The sequence below is a fragment of the Gavia stellata genome, unplaced genomic scaffold, assembly GCF_030936135.1.
Source record: "Gavia stellata isolate bGavSte3 unplaced genomic scaffold, bGavSte3.hap2 HAP2_SCAFFOLD_494, whole genome shotgun sequence".
Taxonomy (NCBI): Eukaryota; Metazoa; Chordata; class Aves; order Gaviiformes; family Gaviidae; genus Gavia; species Gavia stellata.
Genome location: NW_026776989.1, coordinates 19,375 through 32,417, shown reverse-complemented (window position 1 = coordinate 32,417; position 13,043 = coordinate 19,375). Strand labels below are relative to the sequence as shown.

Genomic DNA, 13,043 nt, shown 5'->3' with positions numbered 1-13,043 from the left:
AGTAAAAAGCTGGATGGTTTCTTTCCTGGCCAGAACCTTCTGTCCCAGGTGAAGTATTTTGTTCTTTCCCTCCACATGTATTAATGGCTGTGTCAGCATAACCATCCATGACAGCAGATTTCTCTTGTCTCTTGTGACTGCAAGCTGCACAGCCAAAACAGAAAAGCCATCACAAAGACATCCAAATTCTTCTAGACACAGGCAAACACTCTGTGGTCCACTGTCTTACAAATGCACACACAGACTTGCTACAGGTGTCTGCAGGGAGCTGCTTTTGAATAATGGGAAATGCAGTGCAATGTTGGATCATGTATGGGTTTGTGCCTGTTTTCTCCAGGTGCTGTTTCTGCTGGAAAAGAAAATTGAAGACAGAGAAAAAAGGCATTTCCTTCCTGATCCCAAAACCAGCCTTCTCCCTTTTTCCTTTCTCCATCCTTCCCTATCACTCTTACTGTCTCTTCTGATGGACCTGGGACCAAGTTTATAGATGTTGCATTGGATTTACATGGAAAGGTTTTGGTAGTGAGGGGGAAAGGAAGGGAGTAGGAGGAGGGGGGCTTCTGTGAGAAGACACGAGAAGATGCCCCCATGCTGGATAGAGCTAGTTACAGCCAACTCCAGGATGGACCTGCCACTGGCCAAAGCTAGGTCAATCAGTGACATCGGTAGCACCTCTGTGATAACATATTTAAGAATGGGTAAAAAATACTGTGCAACAGATGAGAGAGAGAAGTGAGAAAATGTGAGAGAAACAACCCTGCCAACACCAAGGTCAGTGGAGAAGGAGGGGGAGGAGGTGCTTCAGGCACCCATGCTGGAGCAATCTCCTCCTGAATAACTGCACCCATTGGAAAGGACCCACGCTGGAGCAGTTCATGAAGAACTGCAGCCCGTGGGAAGGACCCGCATTGGAGAAGTTCATGGAGGACTGTGTCCCATGGGAAGGACCCCATGCTGGAGCAGGGGAGCAGCATGAGGAGGAAGGAGTGGCAGAGATGAAGCATTATGACCTGACCACAACGATTCCCTACCCTTTTGCACAGCTCAGGGCAGTGAAGGAGGAGGTAAAAGAGTCAGGAGTCAAGTTGAACCTGAGAAGAAGGGGAGTGGGGGGAAAGTGGTTTTGGATTTGTTTTATTTCTCACTATCCTACTGTTATTTATTGGCATTAAATTAAATTATTTTCCCCAAGACAAGTCTGTTTTGATCATGACAGTAATTGGTAAGCGATCTCCCTGGCCTTATCTCAATCCACAAGCTTTTTCATCACATTTAATCCCTCTGTCCTGTTTAGTAAGGGGATTGATAGAGCAGCTTGGTGGGCACCTGGCAGCCAGCTGAGGTTAACCCACTACAGCTGTGTATCACTGTGGGAGCAATCTGTTGTCCTGCAGATGTGAATTTTTCCTTTTACAACATAGCTACAGCAATATTCTGCAGGGATAGCAGGAACATGAAAGTTCTTTTCCTGTTAACAGTATTAGGATATCCCAGTCTCTCTCGTGGCTGACACATGCCATGCAGCATGCTGGGGCTGCCACTTTCTTCCTGCATGTCAACACCTCTAGGGCTTGCTATTCCCTCCCTTCCAGCTCCACTTTGTGAGTACTCAGGGACCCAGGAGAAACCCAGGATGACAGGGAATGGGAAGTGGGATATAACTTTCACAGCAGCTCTCAGTTCTCTCACCCTGCTGGAGGTGTCCTGGTCCCAGCACACAAGGGCCAGGCACTACAGGCTGTTCCCTGGGGCTCTGGGCAGCAGCAGACCAGGGACCTGGAGCAGGGGAACAGCACAGCTCCCCTACCAGGCCATCCTACAAGAGGCGATGGGCATTATTGTACTGCAGGATCCACACCAAGCTGAGAGCTCTGAGCTCCTGCCCCAAATAACTGTCCATCTTGCTGTCTCCAGCCTTCCAGTTCTTGCTGCAGAGTCAGGAACATGTTGCCTTCTCCAGGATCATCTGAATTCTGGAGCCTGTCCCTGTGCAGTCACTGACTCCCACTTTTTCCAGATTCCATGGGAAAGACCACTGTCACTCAGCAGAGGGGACTAGTCATGGTGGAGGAAAGAGGCACCTTCCAGACCACCTGCTTTTATCAGATATGCCACTTTGGTGCAATGCTCTGGTAACAGCGGAGGGGAGGCCAAACCCTGCATCTGCTCTTGTATAACACAGCAGCTGGCCCCAAGCAGAGCAGCCCACTCACCACATGGCTGAACACCACGGGGAAATACAGACTCCAGCAGCTGGGGGAATTTGAGGTCTCTGATGCCATTTTATGCCTCTGTGTTGTCCATGACACCCTGGTGCAGGGAGCTTTCTTGGCTGGGCAAAAACCTGGGAAAGGGAGGGAGTGTTTCTGTGGAAGGCTGAGCTCTGGGGCCAGCTCTCCCCTGGCTGTGCTATTTCACCTCCACAGCCAGGCATGTCCAGTCAATGAACCTCCTTCTGAAAGTGCCCACACTTCAGAGGATGGACAAAGTAGTGAGAAAGCCTCTATGGTGGAAATTCTCTCTCTCCACATCCCAGGTCAGGACCACATTCACTGTAGGCTACACAGGGCTATTTTGACCTGGTATCACTACATGGTTCTAAGGGCTGAAAGAAACTGGGAAAGGCTCCTCCAAGTCCAGCAGTACTGTGTCAAAAACTTTATTGGTGTCTGCAGAGGACTGTTTCCCATAACCGTTGTTAAGCGCACTGTGCTGGTTTTGGCTGGGATAGAGTTAATTTTCTTCATAGTAGCTAGTATGGGGCTGTGTTTTGGATTTGTGCTGAAAACAGTGTTGATAGCACAGGGATGTTTTAGTTACAGCTGAGCAGTTCTTACACAGAGTCAAGGCCTTTCCTGCTTCTCACACCGCCCCACCAGCGAGTAGGCTGGGGGTGCACATGAAGTTGGGAGGGGACACAGCCGGGACAGCTGACCCCACTGACCAAAGGGATATTCCATACCATATGACATCATGCTCAGCATATAAAGCTGGGGGAGGAAGAAGGAAGGGGGGGGAAGTTCGGAGTGATGGCATTTGTCTTTCCAAGTAACCATTACGCGTGATGGAGCCCTGCTTTCCTGGAGATGGCTGAACACCTGCCTGCTGATGGGAAGTAGTGAATGAATTCCTTGTTTTGCTTTGCTTGCCTGCATGGCTTTTGCTTTACCTATTAAACTGTCTTTATCTCAACCCACGAGTTTTCTCACTTTTACTCTTCCGATTCTCTCCCCCATCCCACCTGGGGAGAGTGAGCAAGTAGGCTGTGTTGTGCTTAGTTGCCAGCTGGGCTTAAACCATGACACACAGAAAGGACAGATTGTTCCCAGATGGAGCATTTATGCAGAACAAAAGAGATCCCAAAATGTAGCTTCCCTGGGAAGTGGATCCCCAAACACAAAAAAGTGGAAATTTCATGGCATGAGAAGGATTGACAGATACGGATTAAGTTATCCTGGTACACTAGAGAAACACACTGGCGCTCTGTATGCACTTTCCTTCCACAGAGTTCAAGGTTGGCCATGGATGTCATTCAGAGTAAAATCCATTTTACAGCTGGACTATTATCAGCCTGCTGGTTTTGAAAAAGGCAGAAAAGTGTAGAAAGCAGAGAGCAACCCAGTGGACAACTAAGCACAATCTATGCAAGCCTATGTTAACACTCACTGCACAACCATCCCCAAACACCTCCTCCCAGAATCAACCTCGAGCAACATCTCTCTCCCTGGGCATCATGGGAGAGGGTGTGCAAGGAGACGGATGACTCAGAGGCATGTGCTGGATGCAGCGGAACTTCAATGAGTCAAAATAGAGAAATGAGGTCTATCGGAGTTGAGGTCCTGGTGCAGGGAGTACGAGGGACAGAAAGGAGTCTGTCCCCACACAGCTGTGGCAGAGATCCCGACAGGTGTGCACCTCCCTGCCCCACAGAGGGACCAGGGCCAGCAGGTCTTCTCCAGGCTGGCTTTGTGGTGCTCACAGCCAAGGGAGCACAAGAGAACAGGGACACGGGACGAAAGGGAGAGAGTGGAAGAGGAGAAAGGCAGGCATGGGCCATGCTTTTGGAGAGCCCAGGCTGGCCCCGTCTTTTTGCAAGGGCTGCTGGGCTTGCTCAGACCCTCTGAAAACAAAAAGCCGATGCTCTGTCGCCAGTCCGGTACCGTGGGTCCCTGGGGGCCTTCCCCAGGGCCTTCGCCAGCAGCTTTAGCAGGGGAGGCACCTCCTGCCGCAGTAGCGGCTGCCAAAGCCAGAGAGGCCAAAGCCCCCGGAGGAGATGGGCACTCCCTCAGAGCTGAGGATGCTGCCAACGGCAGCGGAGGTGGAGGATCCCACGGCGGTGCTCTGCGGGAAGGAGCTGAGGATGGGTCCGGGCAGGGTCACCACCACGGGGGAGGGCTGGATGACGACAGTGGAGTCCTGGCACTGCCTGACACAGGGCTCATTGCAGCTGTTGGCCAGCGGGGTGGGGCCACAGGGCTGGCATGGCAGGCACTGGTTGTAGCAGGACATGACTTGTGGCTGGAGGAGCACCTGGGAGAGAGGGCAGGGGGAAGCAGAGCATGAGGGGGGGCTGAGGAGCTCCCTGTCACCCCACTCTGATTGATACAAACCACCAGCTAGACATGAGAGCTGGAGGCTCTGTAGCTTCTCCTTCCACTCACGCCAGAAGAGCCCTGCCATGAGCGACCAAGCTCAGGGAGGTCCCTTCTTAGCCATATCTCAAGAGAGCCTGCAGCCAAGCGCCAGCCACTCTCCATGCCACAACTTCTACCCCTTTCCCTCTACCATGATTAGCGGCTCCAAGACCCCGCATGGGACACAGGGGACGGTATGGGCTGAGAAATCCCAAATGCGGGAGGAGGAGAAAGAGCGTCAGTCTCACCTTGTTCCCAAGGAGATGGAGGCGAGAGGAGTGGATGAGAGAGTGAGCAGAAGGGCCCGCTTTTATACTGCTCCTGCACCGCCCCAGGCCCACAGTCACTGCACACGGGCAGTAATTTTCCAAACGACTCACCTCCAACGCAAAATAACCTTCCTAATGGCACAGGTTGTGTTTTGGTTTTCGTCAACACCGTCATTTCATTTCCTCATTGCTGACATGACCATTAGGCCACAGAGGCTCTTTTGAAGTATCGGGATGAGAGGCCCAAGGATTTCCTGAGCAGGATCGTCTCAGTACAGGCAGAAGATGTGCTCCCGAGTGCTGGAGGGTTCTGTGCAGACCGAGGACATCGCTCTCAGGAAATCTGGGGAGGTTGTTTCCAAACCCCTGTGCAGGAAGGTGGGCATGTCTTCCCACCAACGCAGTCCTCTCCTGGGTGCACCAAGGCTTCTGCCAATGAGGACATGCAGCATCCTTCTCCCTCCGTGACTGCCTCCCTGAGCGCTCCAGCAGTCACTGGTCATTGCCTCTATAGGCAGGTGGGTTGTGCTACTGATTTCAAATGCCTTCGCCCAAGGAAAGCTTCTCTTTCCTGGAGACATTTGCTAGTTTCTTTGGCAAAGTCGTCCCCTCTCATGGCAGTCTCTGGGGGTCCCCAGACAATGCCATCAACAGGCTTGCAGAAGGAGAACGTTGCCCTCCCAAAATCCCTGATTCCTCAACAAGCCCTCAACAAGTCGGGTCCCTCCTCACTGCCGGAGGGATGTGTTGGGGCTTGGGACAGTGCCTGCTCTCCTCACACCACCATGCAATTTGGCTGCACGTGTTCGACCCTCACCTGCAGGAAACACAATGGCCTGGCCTGGAGCTGTGTACTCAGGTACAGCCCAGTGCTCAGAGCTCGTTTTCCCTGGGCAGGGATGGAGCTGCCCTGGCCGCAGGGAATTCAGCCCTGTGTGGGACATGGGCCTGCAGACAGCACGCACTCCTGACTTGGCCTCACACCAAAAGGCTGACACACGGCTAATCCAAAATTAGAGTGTGACTCGCCATGGGTAGGGAGAGTCTATCCCAGGAAGCTTGCCTACTCAAGGCATTCCATTGCCTTCCTGGGACGCGTCCTAGCTGTCTCCATGTCTGCAGGGCAGGGAAGTACATCGCCTCCTCGATGGAGTCTGAGAGCTGGTTTTGTACCCAGGGCCCTTCTGAGCACATCCCATCCCTGAGCATCCCCAGGCACCGGGCTCTGCGGGGTCCTGCCAGCCCTCACTCTTTGGGGAGTTGGGGGAAGTTTCCTTGCCTCTCCAAGGGTGCTGGGTTGTGCTGCAGGCTGAGGAGGCCTTTGGGGCATGGGAAAGAAGGCGTGCAGAAGCACAAACGCCAGGAGAAGACATAGCGCCTGGGACCCAGGGATGAGTCGCAAGCAGTGGGGAGAGGTTTTCTGCAACCCTTTCTTTCCCTCCATGGAGCATTCAGGAGAGCTCCTCACTGCAGCCGGGTCTCTTTGGGCAGGAAGATGAGGCCTGTGTGTCCGTTCCCTTCCACCCTCCAAGGCTCTCCCCAGGGCTGATTCTGAAGCGAGGGTCAGGTCTACCCAGAGGAAGTTTCAGGGCTCTAAGATCCTAGCATAGCTCAGTCCCCAGTCCATACTGAAGCAAGAGGTTCTTCCTTTCCAGGTGCAGGACTTGCCATTTGTCCTTCTTGATGCCATGGAGGTTCCTGTGGGCCCAGTCCTCCAGCAGGTCTAGGTCTCCCTTCCCTTTACAGCAGCCCTGCCCTGGAGCACATCAGCTGGCGTGTACGGGTCAACATTTCTCAGGCAGTCCTTGACTTGGTGCCCACCTACTGCTGGGAGGGCACCCCCTCCTTCCTTCAACTCTTTCAGAGAGCACAGCAGCCTGGGAGACCTTGTAGGTGAAGGCTGAGAGAGACAAGCCATTGACTCCCCGCAACCTGCTCTCTGACCACTCTTCAGGAAATCAGCCACCCCAGTCAGCAGCGGGCCCACATTGTCCTCCATCAGTCTTCAGCTACTCTTGTAGGGGTCGATGTTGTTCTTGATGCTTGTTGCCTGTTGCTCTTCTTGCCCCTTGCAAGACTCAAGGCAGGCTGAGCTTTGGCTTTCCTAACAGCATCCCAACATGCCTGGGAATTATTTCCGAATTCCTCTTTCACAGCTCATCCCTACTTCACCTCCGGGATGCGGCCTTTTGCATTGCTGCTCCGCTGTAGTACCCCGCTTAGCCAAAGCTGATCTGCTGACACGTCTGCCTGTTTTCCCAGGTACTGGGCTGGACCGTTCTTGCTCTTGGACCATGAGGTGCCTAAGGCACTGCCAGCTTTTCTGAGCTCCTTTGCCCTTCACAGCTGCCTCCATGGCATCCTACCTACCAGCTGCCTGTCTGGGCCAAGGCAGCATGCCTGAAGTCCAGGGGCTCTACTCTGCCACTCAATTTCCTTCCTGTCTTCAGGTCTTAAACTCCAGTGTTTCTCAGGTGTGAGAGCCAAGGCTGCCCTTGATTCCAACATTCCCAACCAGTTCTTCCTTCTTAAGGGGCAGCTGTGCATCACCCATCTTTTGCCCATCTTTTGCCCATGACAGAATTGCAGCATCCTTGATGTTGGAAGGGACCTCTGGAGACCGGCTAGTCCAACCGTCCCTGCTAAAAGCACGGTCAGACTTTGGAGGACGCTCAGGGCCAAGACCTGTCAAGCTCTGAATGCCTACATGGGTGGAGAAGCCACAAGCTGTCTGGGCACCCCTAGCTGCTACTTTACCACTCTCACATTAACAAAGACTTTTCTTATGTTTCCGTGGAATTTCCCGTACTTCGACATGTGCCTATTACCTCTTGTCCCTTCACTGGATAGGACTCAGCACAGTCTGGCTCTATGTTCGTGACGCCCTCCCGTCAGCTCTTTTACCCATTGCTAGGAAGCGTGCCCCAGGGCCTTCTCTTCTGCAGGGTGAACAACCCCTCCTCTTGAAGGCCCTCCTGCCTCAGGGGCTCCAGGCGCTTCAGGGGCTCCCTGGCCCTTTGCTGGACTCGCACCAGCATGGCTCTGCCTCTCTCTCATACTGGGGAGCTGCTGTTTGTGGCAGCTGTTGTCTCAGCAGTGTTGAGCAGAGAAGAGGGATCACCCTCCCTGATCTGATAGAAACCCCCTTCCTAATGCAGCCCAGGATGCTGTCGGACGCCATTTCTGCAAGGGTGCCGGCTGCCTCATGGTGTCCACCAGGACCCAGGTCCTCTGCTGCAAAGCTGTTTGGCAGCCCCTCGGCCCCAGACTGTAGCGATGCAGAAGGCTCTTCCTGCCCCACTGCAGGACTTTGTGTAAAGGGGTTAAAAACTATTGGCCCCAGTCTGGACCCCTGCCATGACCCAGGAGTGAGGGGCCGCCAGACAGCCTTCATGCCACTCATTACAACCCTTGGAGAGCAGCAGCCATGCCAAATTGCCATCCCATGCGCCGCCCTCTTCCCCAGCCTGTATTCTGTCAGTTGCTCTGTAAGGATTGTTACAGGAGACAGCGTCAAAAGCCTTGGTTAGGTGAGGTTAACAACTTTTGCTGCACTTCCCTCACTCACCGGAGCCATGCACATCATCAAAGAAGGCCGTGAGGTTGGTCAGGCCTGCTTTCCCCTCCATAAATCCATGCTGACCACTCAGAATCACCTTCTTGTCCTTTCGTCGTGCAAAATGGCTTCCAGGATGATTTGCTCCATCACCTTTGCAGGCATCGAGTGAGGCTGACCAGCCCGTGCCTTCCTTCGTGCCCTTCCTGAAGACAGGAGGCCCATTGGCTTTCTTCCAGTCCTCAGATGCACCCCCTGACTGCTGTCACTTTAAAGCGAGTTGAGAGCAGCTTTGTAGTGACACCAACCAGTTCCCTCGGGTGCATGGCATCAGGTCACTTGCACTCATGTCAGGCCAATCTGTTTAAATGTTCACGGACCTGATCCTCCTCTACTGTGGGTAGATCTTCCCTGCTCCAGACATTCTGAGGAGCGTCTGGAGCCCGTACTCTCGACAGCAAATCCTGACAGTGAAGACCAAGACCAAAACCCTTGAAGTACCATGAAGTGTTGCATGTAACCCCTGTCCGCAGCAAAGCTGCCCAGTTCAGCGCTGTGGCTGTCTTTGACCAAGCCTCGCTACTGACCTGCCTGGAAGAAGACCTTCTTCTTGACCTCCACATGATTTGCCTGATGGACCAGGCAGACCCCTCCAGCACTTAGGAGACATCTTGCGCCCTCACTGACACGACCCTGTCCGGGATATCCTTGGGCCTCTCATCTCAGCACATGAAAAGAGCCTGCATGGCAGACCAGGCATGCCAGAAATGAGGAAATGAAATGGCAACGTTGATGGAAACCAAAACACAACCTGTGCCATTAGGTAGGATATTTTGCTTTGGAGGTGAGTCGTTTGGAAAATTACGGCCTGCGTGCAGTGACTGTGGGCCTGGGGCGGTGCAGGAGCAGTATAAAAGCGGGCCCTTCTGCTCACTCTCTCATCCACTCCTCTCGCCTCCATCTCCTTGGGAACAAGGTGAGTCCGAAGCCCTTTCTCCCCCTCCTCGTTTTCCTTTGGGATTTCTCAGCACATACCTGCTCTTTGTCCTACACTGGCTCATGGGGCTACTTATGGTGAGGGAGGGAAGGGGGCAGAGGGTGCGCCATGGAGACAGGCTGAGGGTTGCCTCAAGTGAGCGATGGGCTAGGAGCCTCTTGGCAGGGGTCTTTTGGGATGAAGGGAAGGTGAAGCCTGTGGCGCTCCCTAAAATGCCTCCAGCTCTCATCTCCAGCTCATGGTTTTTCTCCCTCGTGGGGGGAAGACAGGCGTCTCCTCAGCCCCCCCCTCATGCTCTGCTTCCCCCTGCCCTCTCTCCCAGGTGCTCCTCCAGCCACAAGTCATGTCCTGCTACAACCAGTGCCTGCCATGCCAGCCCTGCGGCCCCACCCCGCTGGCCAACAGCTGCAATGAGCCCTGTGTCAGGCAGTGCCAGGACTCCACCGTCGTCATCCAGCCCTCCCCCGTGGTGGTGACCCTGCCCGGACCCATCCTCAGCTCCTTCCCGCAGAGCACCGCCGTGGGATCCTCCACCTCCGCTGCTGTTGGCAGCATCCTCAGCTCTGAGGGAGTGCCCATCTCCTCCGGGGGCTTTGGCCTCTCTGGCTTTGGCAGCCGCTACTGCGGCAGGAGGTGCCTCCCCTGCTAAAGCTGCTGGCGATGGCCCTGGGGAAGCCACCCAGGGACCCACAAGACGGTACCGGACTGGGGACGGAGCATCGGCTTTTTGTTTTCAGAGGGTCTGAGCAAGCTCAGCACCCCTTGCAAAAAGATGGGGCCAGCCTGGGCTCTCCAAAAGCATGGCCCATGCCTGCCTTTCTCCTCTTGCAATCTCTCCTTTCCCTCCCGTGTCCTCGTTCTCTTGTGCTCCCTGGGTCTGTGAAGACCACAAAGCCAGCCTAGTGACGACCTGCTGGCTCTGCTCCATCTATGGGGCAGGGAGGTGCACACCTGTCGGGATCTCCGTCACAGCCGTATGGCTCAGATTCTTATATGGCTCTGGTGCTCCCTGCACAGGGACCTCCACTCAGAGCGACCTCGTTTCCCTCTTTTGACTCATTAAAGTTCTGCTGCATCCCAGCCCACGCCTCCGTTTCATCCTTTCCCCTGCACACCCTCTCCCACGATGCCCAGGGAGAGAGATGTTGCTCAGGGGTGGTTCAGGAAGCGGGGTGTTGGTGATGGTTATGCCGTGATTTTTAAGACAGGCTTGCTTTCGGTATCTATAGACATGCTTAGCGTGACCAGCTACTTTCTGAACTTCTCTGCCTATCAGGGGCTGGAGAGAATCACCCAAAGCAGTTCTATGACCGTAGCTGCTCCAAAGATGATTTAAGGTCTTGCACCAGAGCATTCGCTTCTCCATGCTCAGCAAGCCCCGCGCCCTCAGCCTTACCTGCCCAACCAAGTGCTCCAGCCCTCTCACCATCCTGCTCATTGTCCACTGAAGTCGCACCACTTGCTCAAGGTCTTTCTAACATTAGAGCCCAAAACTCGGCACGGTGTTCTAGATGCCATCAGGGGAGTGCTGAGCAAACTGGGATCGTCGCTCCCATCGATCTCCTGGCTATGCTCCTGCTCTGATAGCCCAGGTTCTTGATGACAGTCCTTGGTGTCCCGGAAAACATTCCTGGGAGTCACACCTGGTTTGGTGGGGTTAGTGCAAAAGCACCTTTCCCTGGCCCTGCTTTTGGGCTGTTGCTTGTCAGGGGCTGAAGGATGTGTGGGGAGGCAGGGCTGGTTGCTACCAAGCCAGCTGTTGATCTGAGCTCTGGGATGATGTGTATCATCATGCCCAGCTGTGTCCTGCAGCAGTTCAGCAGCTCTCCTTTGTCAGCTGCAGTCTGGCTGCACCCGCTACCTCTCTTCCTGCCCTGAGTCTCTCCCTGCCTCCCTCTCTCCAGACACTTCCCCGGGAAGACCTAGGCACAGACACTGGGATCGGGGAGGGAATTCGAAGAGCAAGAGAGCAAGATACCCTTGAGTCAAGACCAGGACAGTCTAAGAGGGAAAGGCAAGTGTAAGTGATGCAAAGGCAGTCGTGCACTACCGAGCACCAGCAGGCCAATGCCCACAGTTTTATTGCTGATCGTGATGTTACACGACATGGAATAGCCCTTTGGTCAATTCAGGTCAGCCGTCCTGGCTGTGGCAACTCCCAGCTGCTTGCCCACCCCCAGCCTCCACTGCAGGGGGTGCAGAGTGAGAAAGAGAGACGGCCTTGATGGTGTGCAAGCACTGCGCAGCGATAGCTAAAGCGTTGGTGTGTCTTCCGTGGTGTTTCAGCCACACATTTGAAGCACAGCACCATATGGGCTGCTATGAAGACAATTACCTCTGGTACAGCCTGATTCCCCCGTTCCCTCTCCTGTTGCCCTCTGGGGCCATTTTCTGCTCGAGCCTCCTCCCCCAGCATAGTGGCAGCCACAGCAAGAGGAGTTGCCGCCCCTTCTCTCCTCTAACTTCCTCTCCCCTCCTGTCCGCTTCCTAGGAGCCTGTGGGGCTGCTGCCCTCCCAGCGCCTCCCACAGCCCAGGCTCCTCAACCGACGTCAGCAGTGGCCACACGCTCCTTCCACAGCATGTGCACCGAGGCCGAGAGGGCACGTCTGGGCAGAGGCTCAGCAAAGCTGGGCCTGATGGCCAGGGGCTCTGGTGGAGTCATGGATGCCTTCCTCACCTGCAACTGACAGTGCCCCAAGGGCACTTTGGCTTCATCCAAAGAGTTATAGTCAGCGGCTTAAGGTCCAAGTGGAAACCAGTGGTGAGTGGTGTCCTTCAGGGGTCCGTACTGGGACGAATACTATCTCATATCTTCATCAATGACATAGATGATAGTGGGACTGATTGCACCCTCTGCACGTTTGTGCGTGGCACCAAGCCGAGGGGCACAACTGATAAGCCTGAGGGAAAGGATGCTGTCCAGAGGGACCTTGACAGGCGTGAGGAATGGTCCCATGTGAAACTCAGGAACTTCAAGAAGACATTTAAGCAAGGCCAAGTGCAAGGGCCTTGCAGATACTGGAAAATTAAAAATGGACATGCGCCAGCTAATGTGCGCTTGCAGCCCACAAAGCCAATCGTATCCTGGGCTGCAGTGAAAGAAGCGTGGCCAGCAGGTCGAGGGAGGTGATTCTCCGCTTCTAGTCTGCTCCCGTTAGATTCCACCTGGAACACTGCATGCAGTGTGGGGTCCCCAGTACAAAAAAGACATGGACCTGTTAGAGCAGGTCCAGAGTAGGCCTACAAAAAAGATCAGAGGGCTGTGCTACCCCTCCTATGAAGAAAGGCTGAGGACGTTGAGGAGAAGACTTCTCAGCCTGGAGAAGACATGGCTCTGGGGAGACAGCATTGCAGCCATTCAACATATAAAGGGGACTTACAAGGAAGTCAGAGAGGGACTTTTTATCAAGGTCTGTAGTGATAGCACAAAGAGCAACAGTCGTAAACTCAAATAGGGTAGACGTTGATCGGACATAAGGAAGACATTTATTATGAACAGGTTAGAGCGACACTGGAAAAGGTTGCCCAGAGAATGATGGGATGCCCCATCAGTGAAAGTGTTCAAGGTCAGATTTGATGGAACTTT

At 54.2% G+C, this 13,043-nt stretch overlaps 2 protein-coding genes across 2 annotated transcripts; one reads left to right on the top strand and one right to left on the bottom strand.

The window, feature by feature from the left end:
* Positions 1–4,203: 4,203 nt before the first annotated feature.
* On the bottom strand, positions 4,204–7,720 carry LOC132321575 (feather keratin 1-like). Its single transcript, XM_059835069.1, has 3 exons — positions 7,661–7,720; positions 4,883–5,035; positions 4,204–4,530 (listed from the first exon to the last, which is right to left on the bottom strand). The coding sequence occupies exons 1-3, from the start codon at positions 7,718–7,720 to the stop codon at positions 4,204–4,206; spliced, it is 540 nt and encodes a 179-aa protein (XP_059691052.1).
* Positions 7,721–8,478: 758 nt separating this feature from the next.
* LOC132321574 (feather keratin 1-like) lies at positions 8,479–10,105 on the top strand. The gene is made up of 3 exons (XM_059835068.1): positions 8,479–8,505; positions 9,283–9,435; positions 9,779–10,105. The coding sequence occupies exons 1-3, from the start codon at positions 8,479–8,481 to the stop codon at positions 10,103–10,105; spliced, it is 507 nt and encodes a 168-aa protein (XP_059691051.1).
* Positions 10,106–13,043: the final 2,938 nt, after the last annotated feature.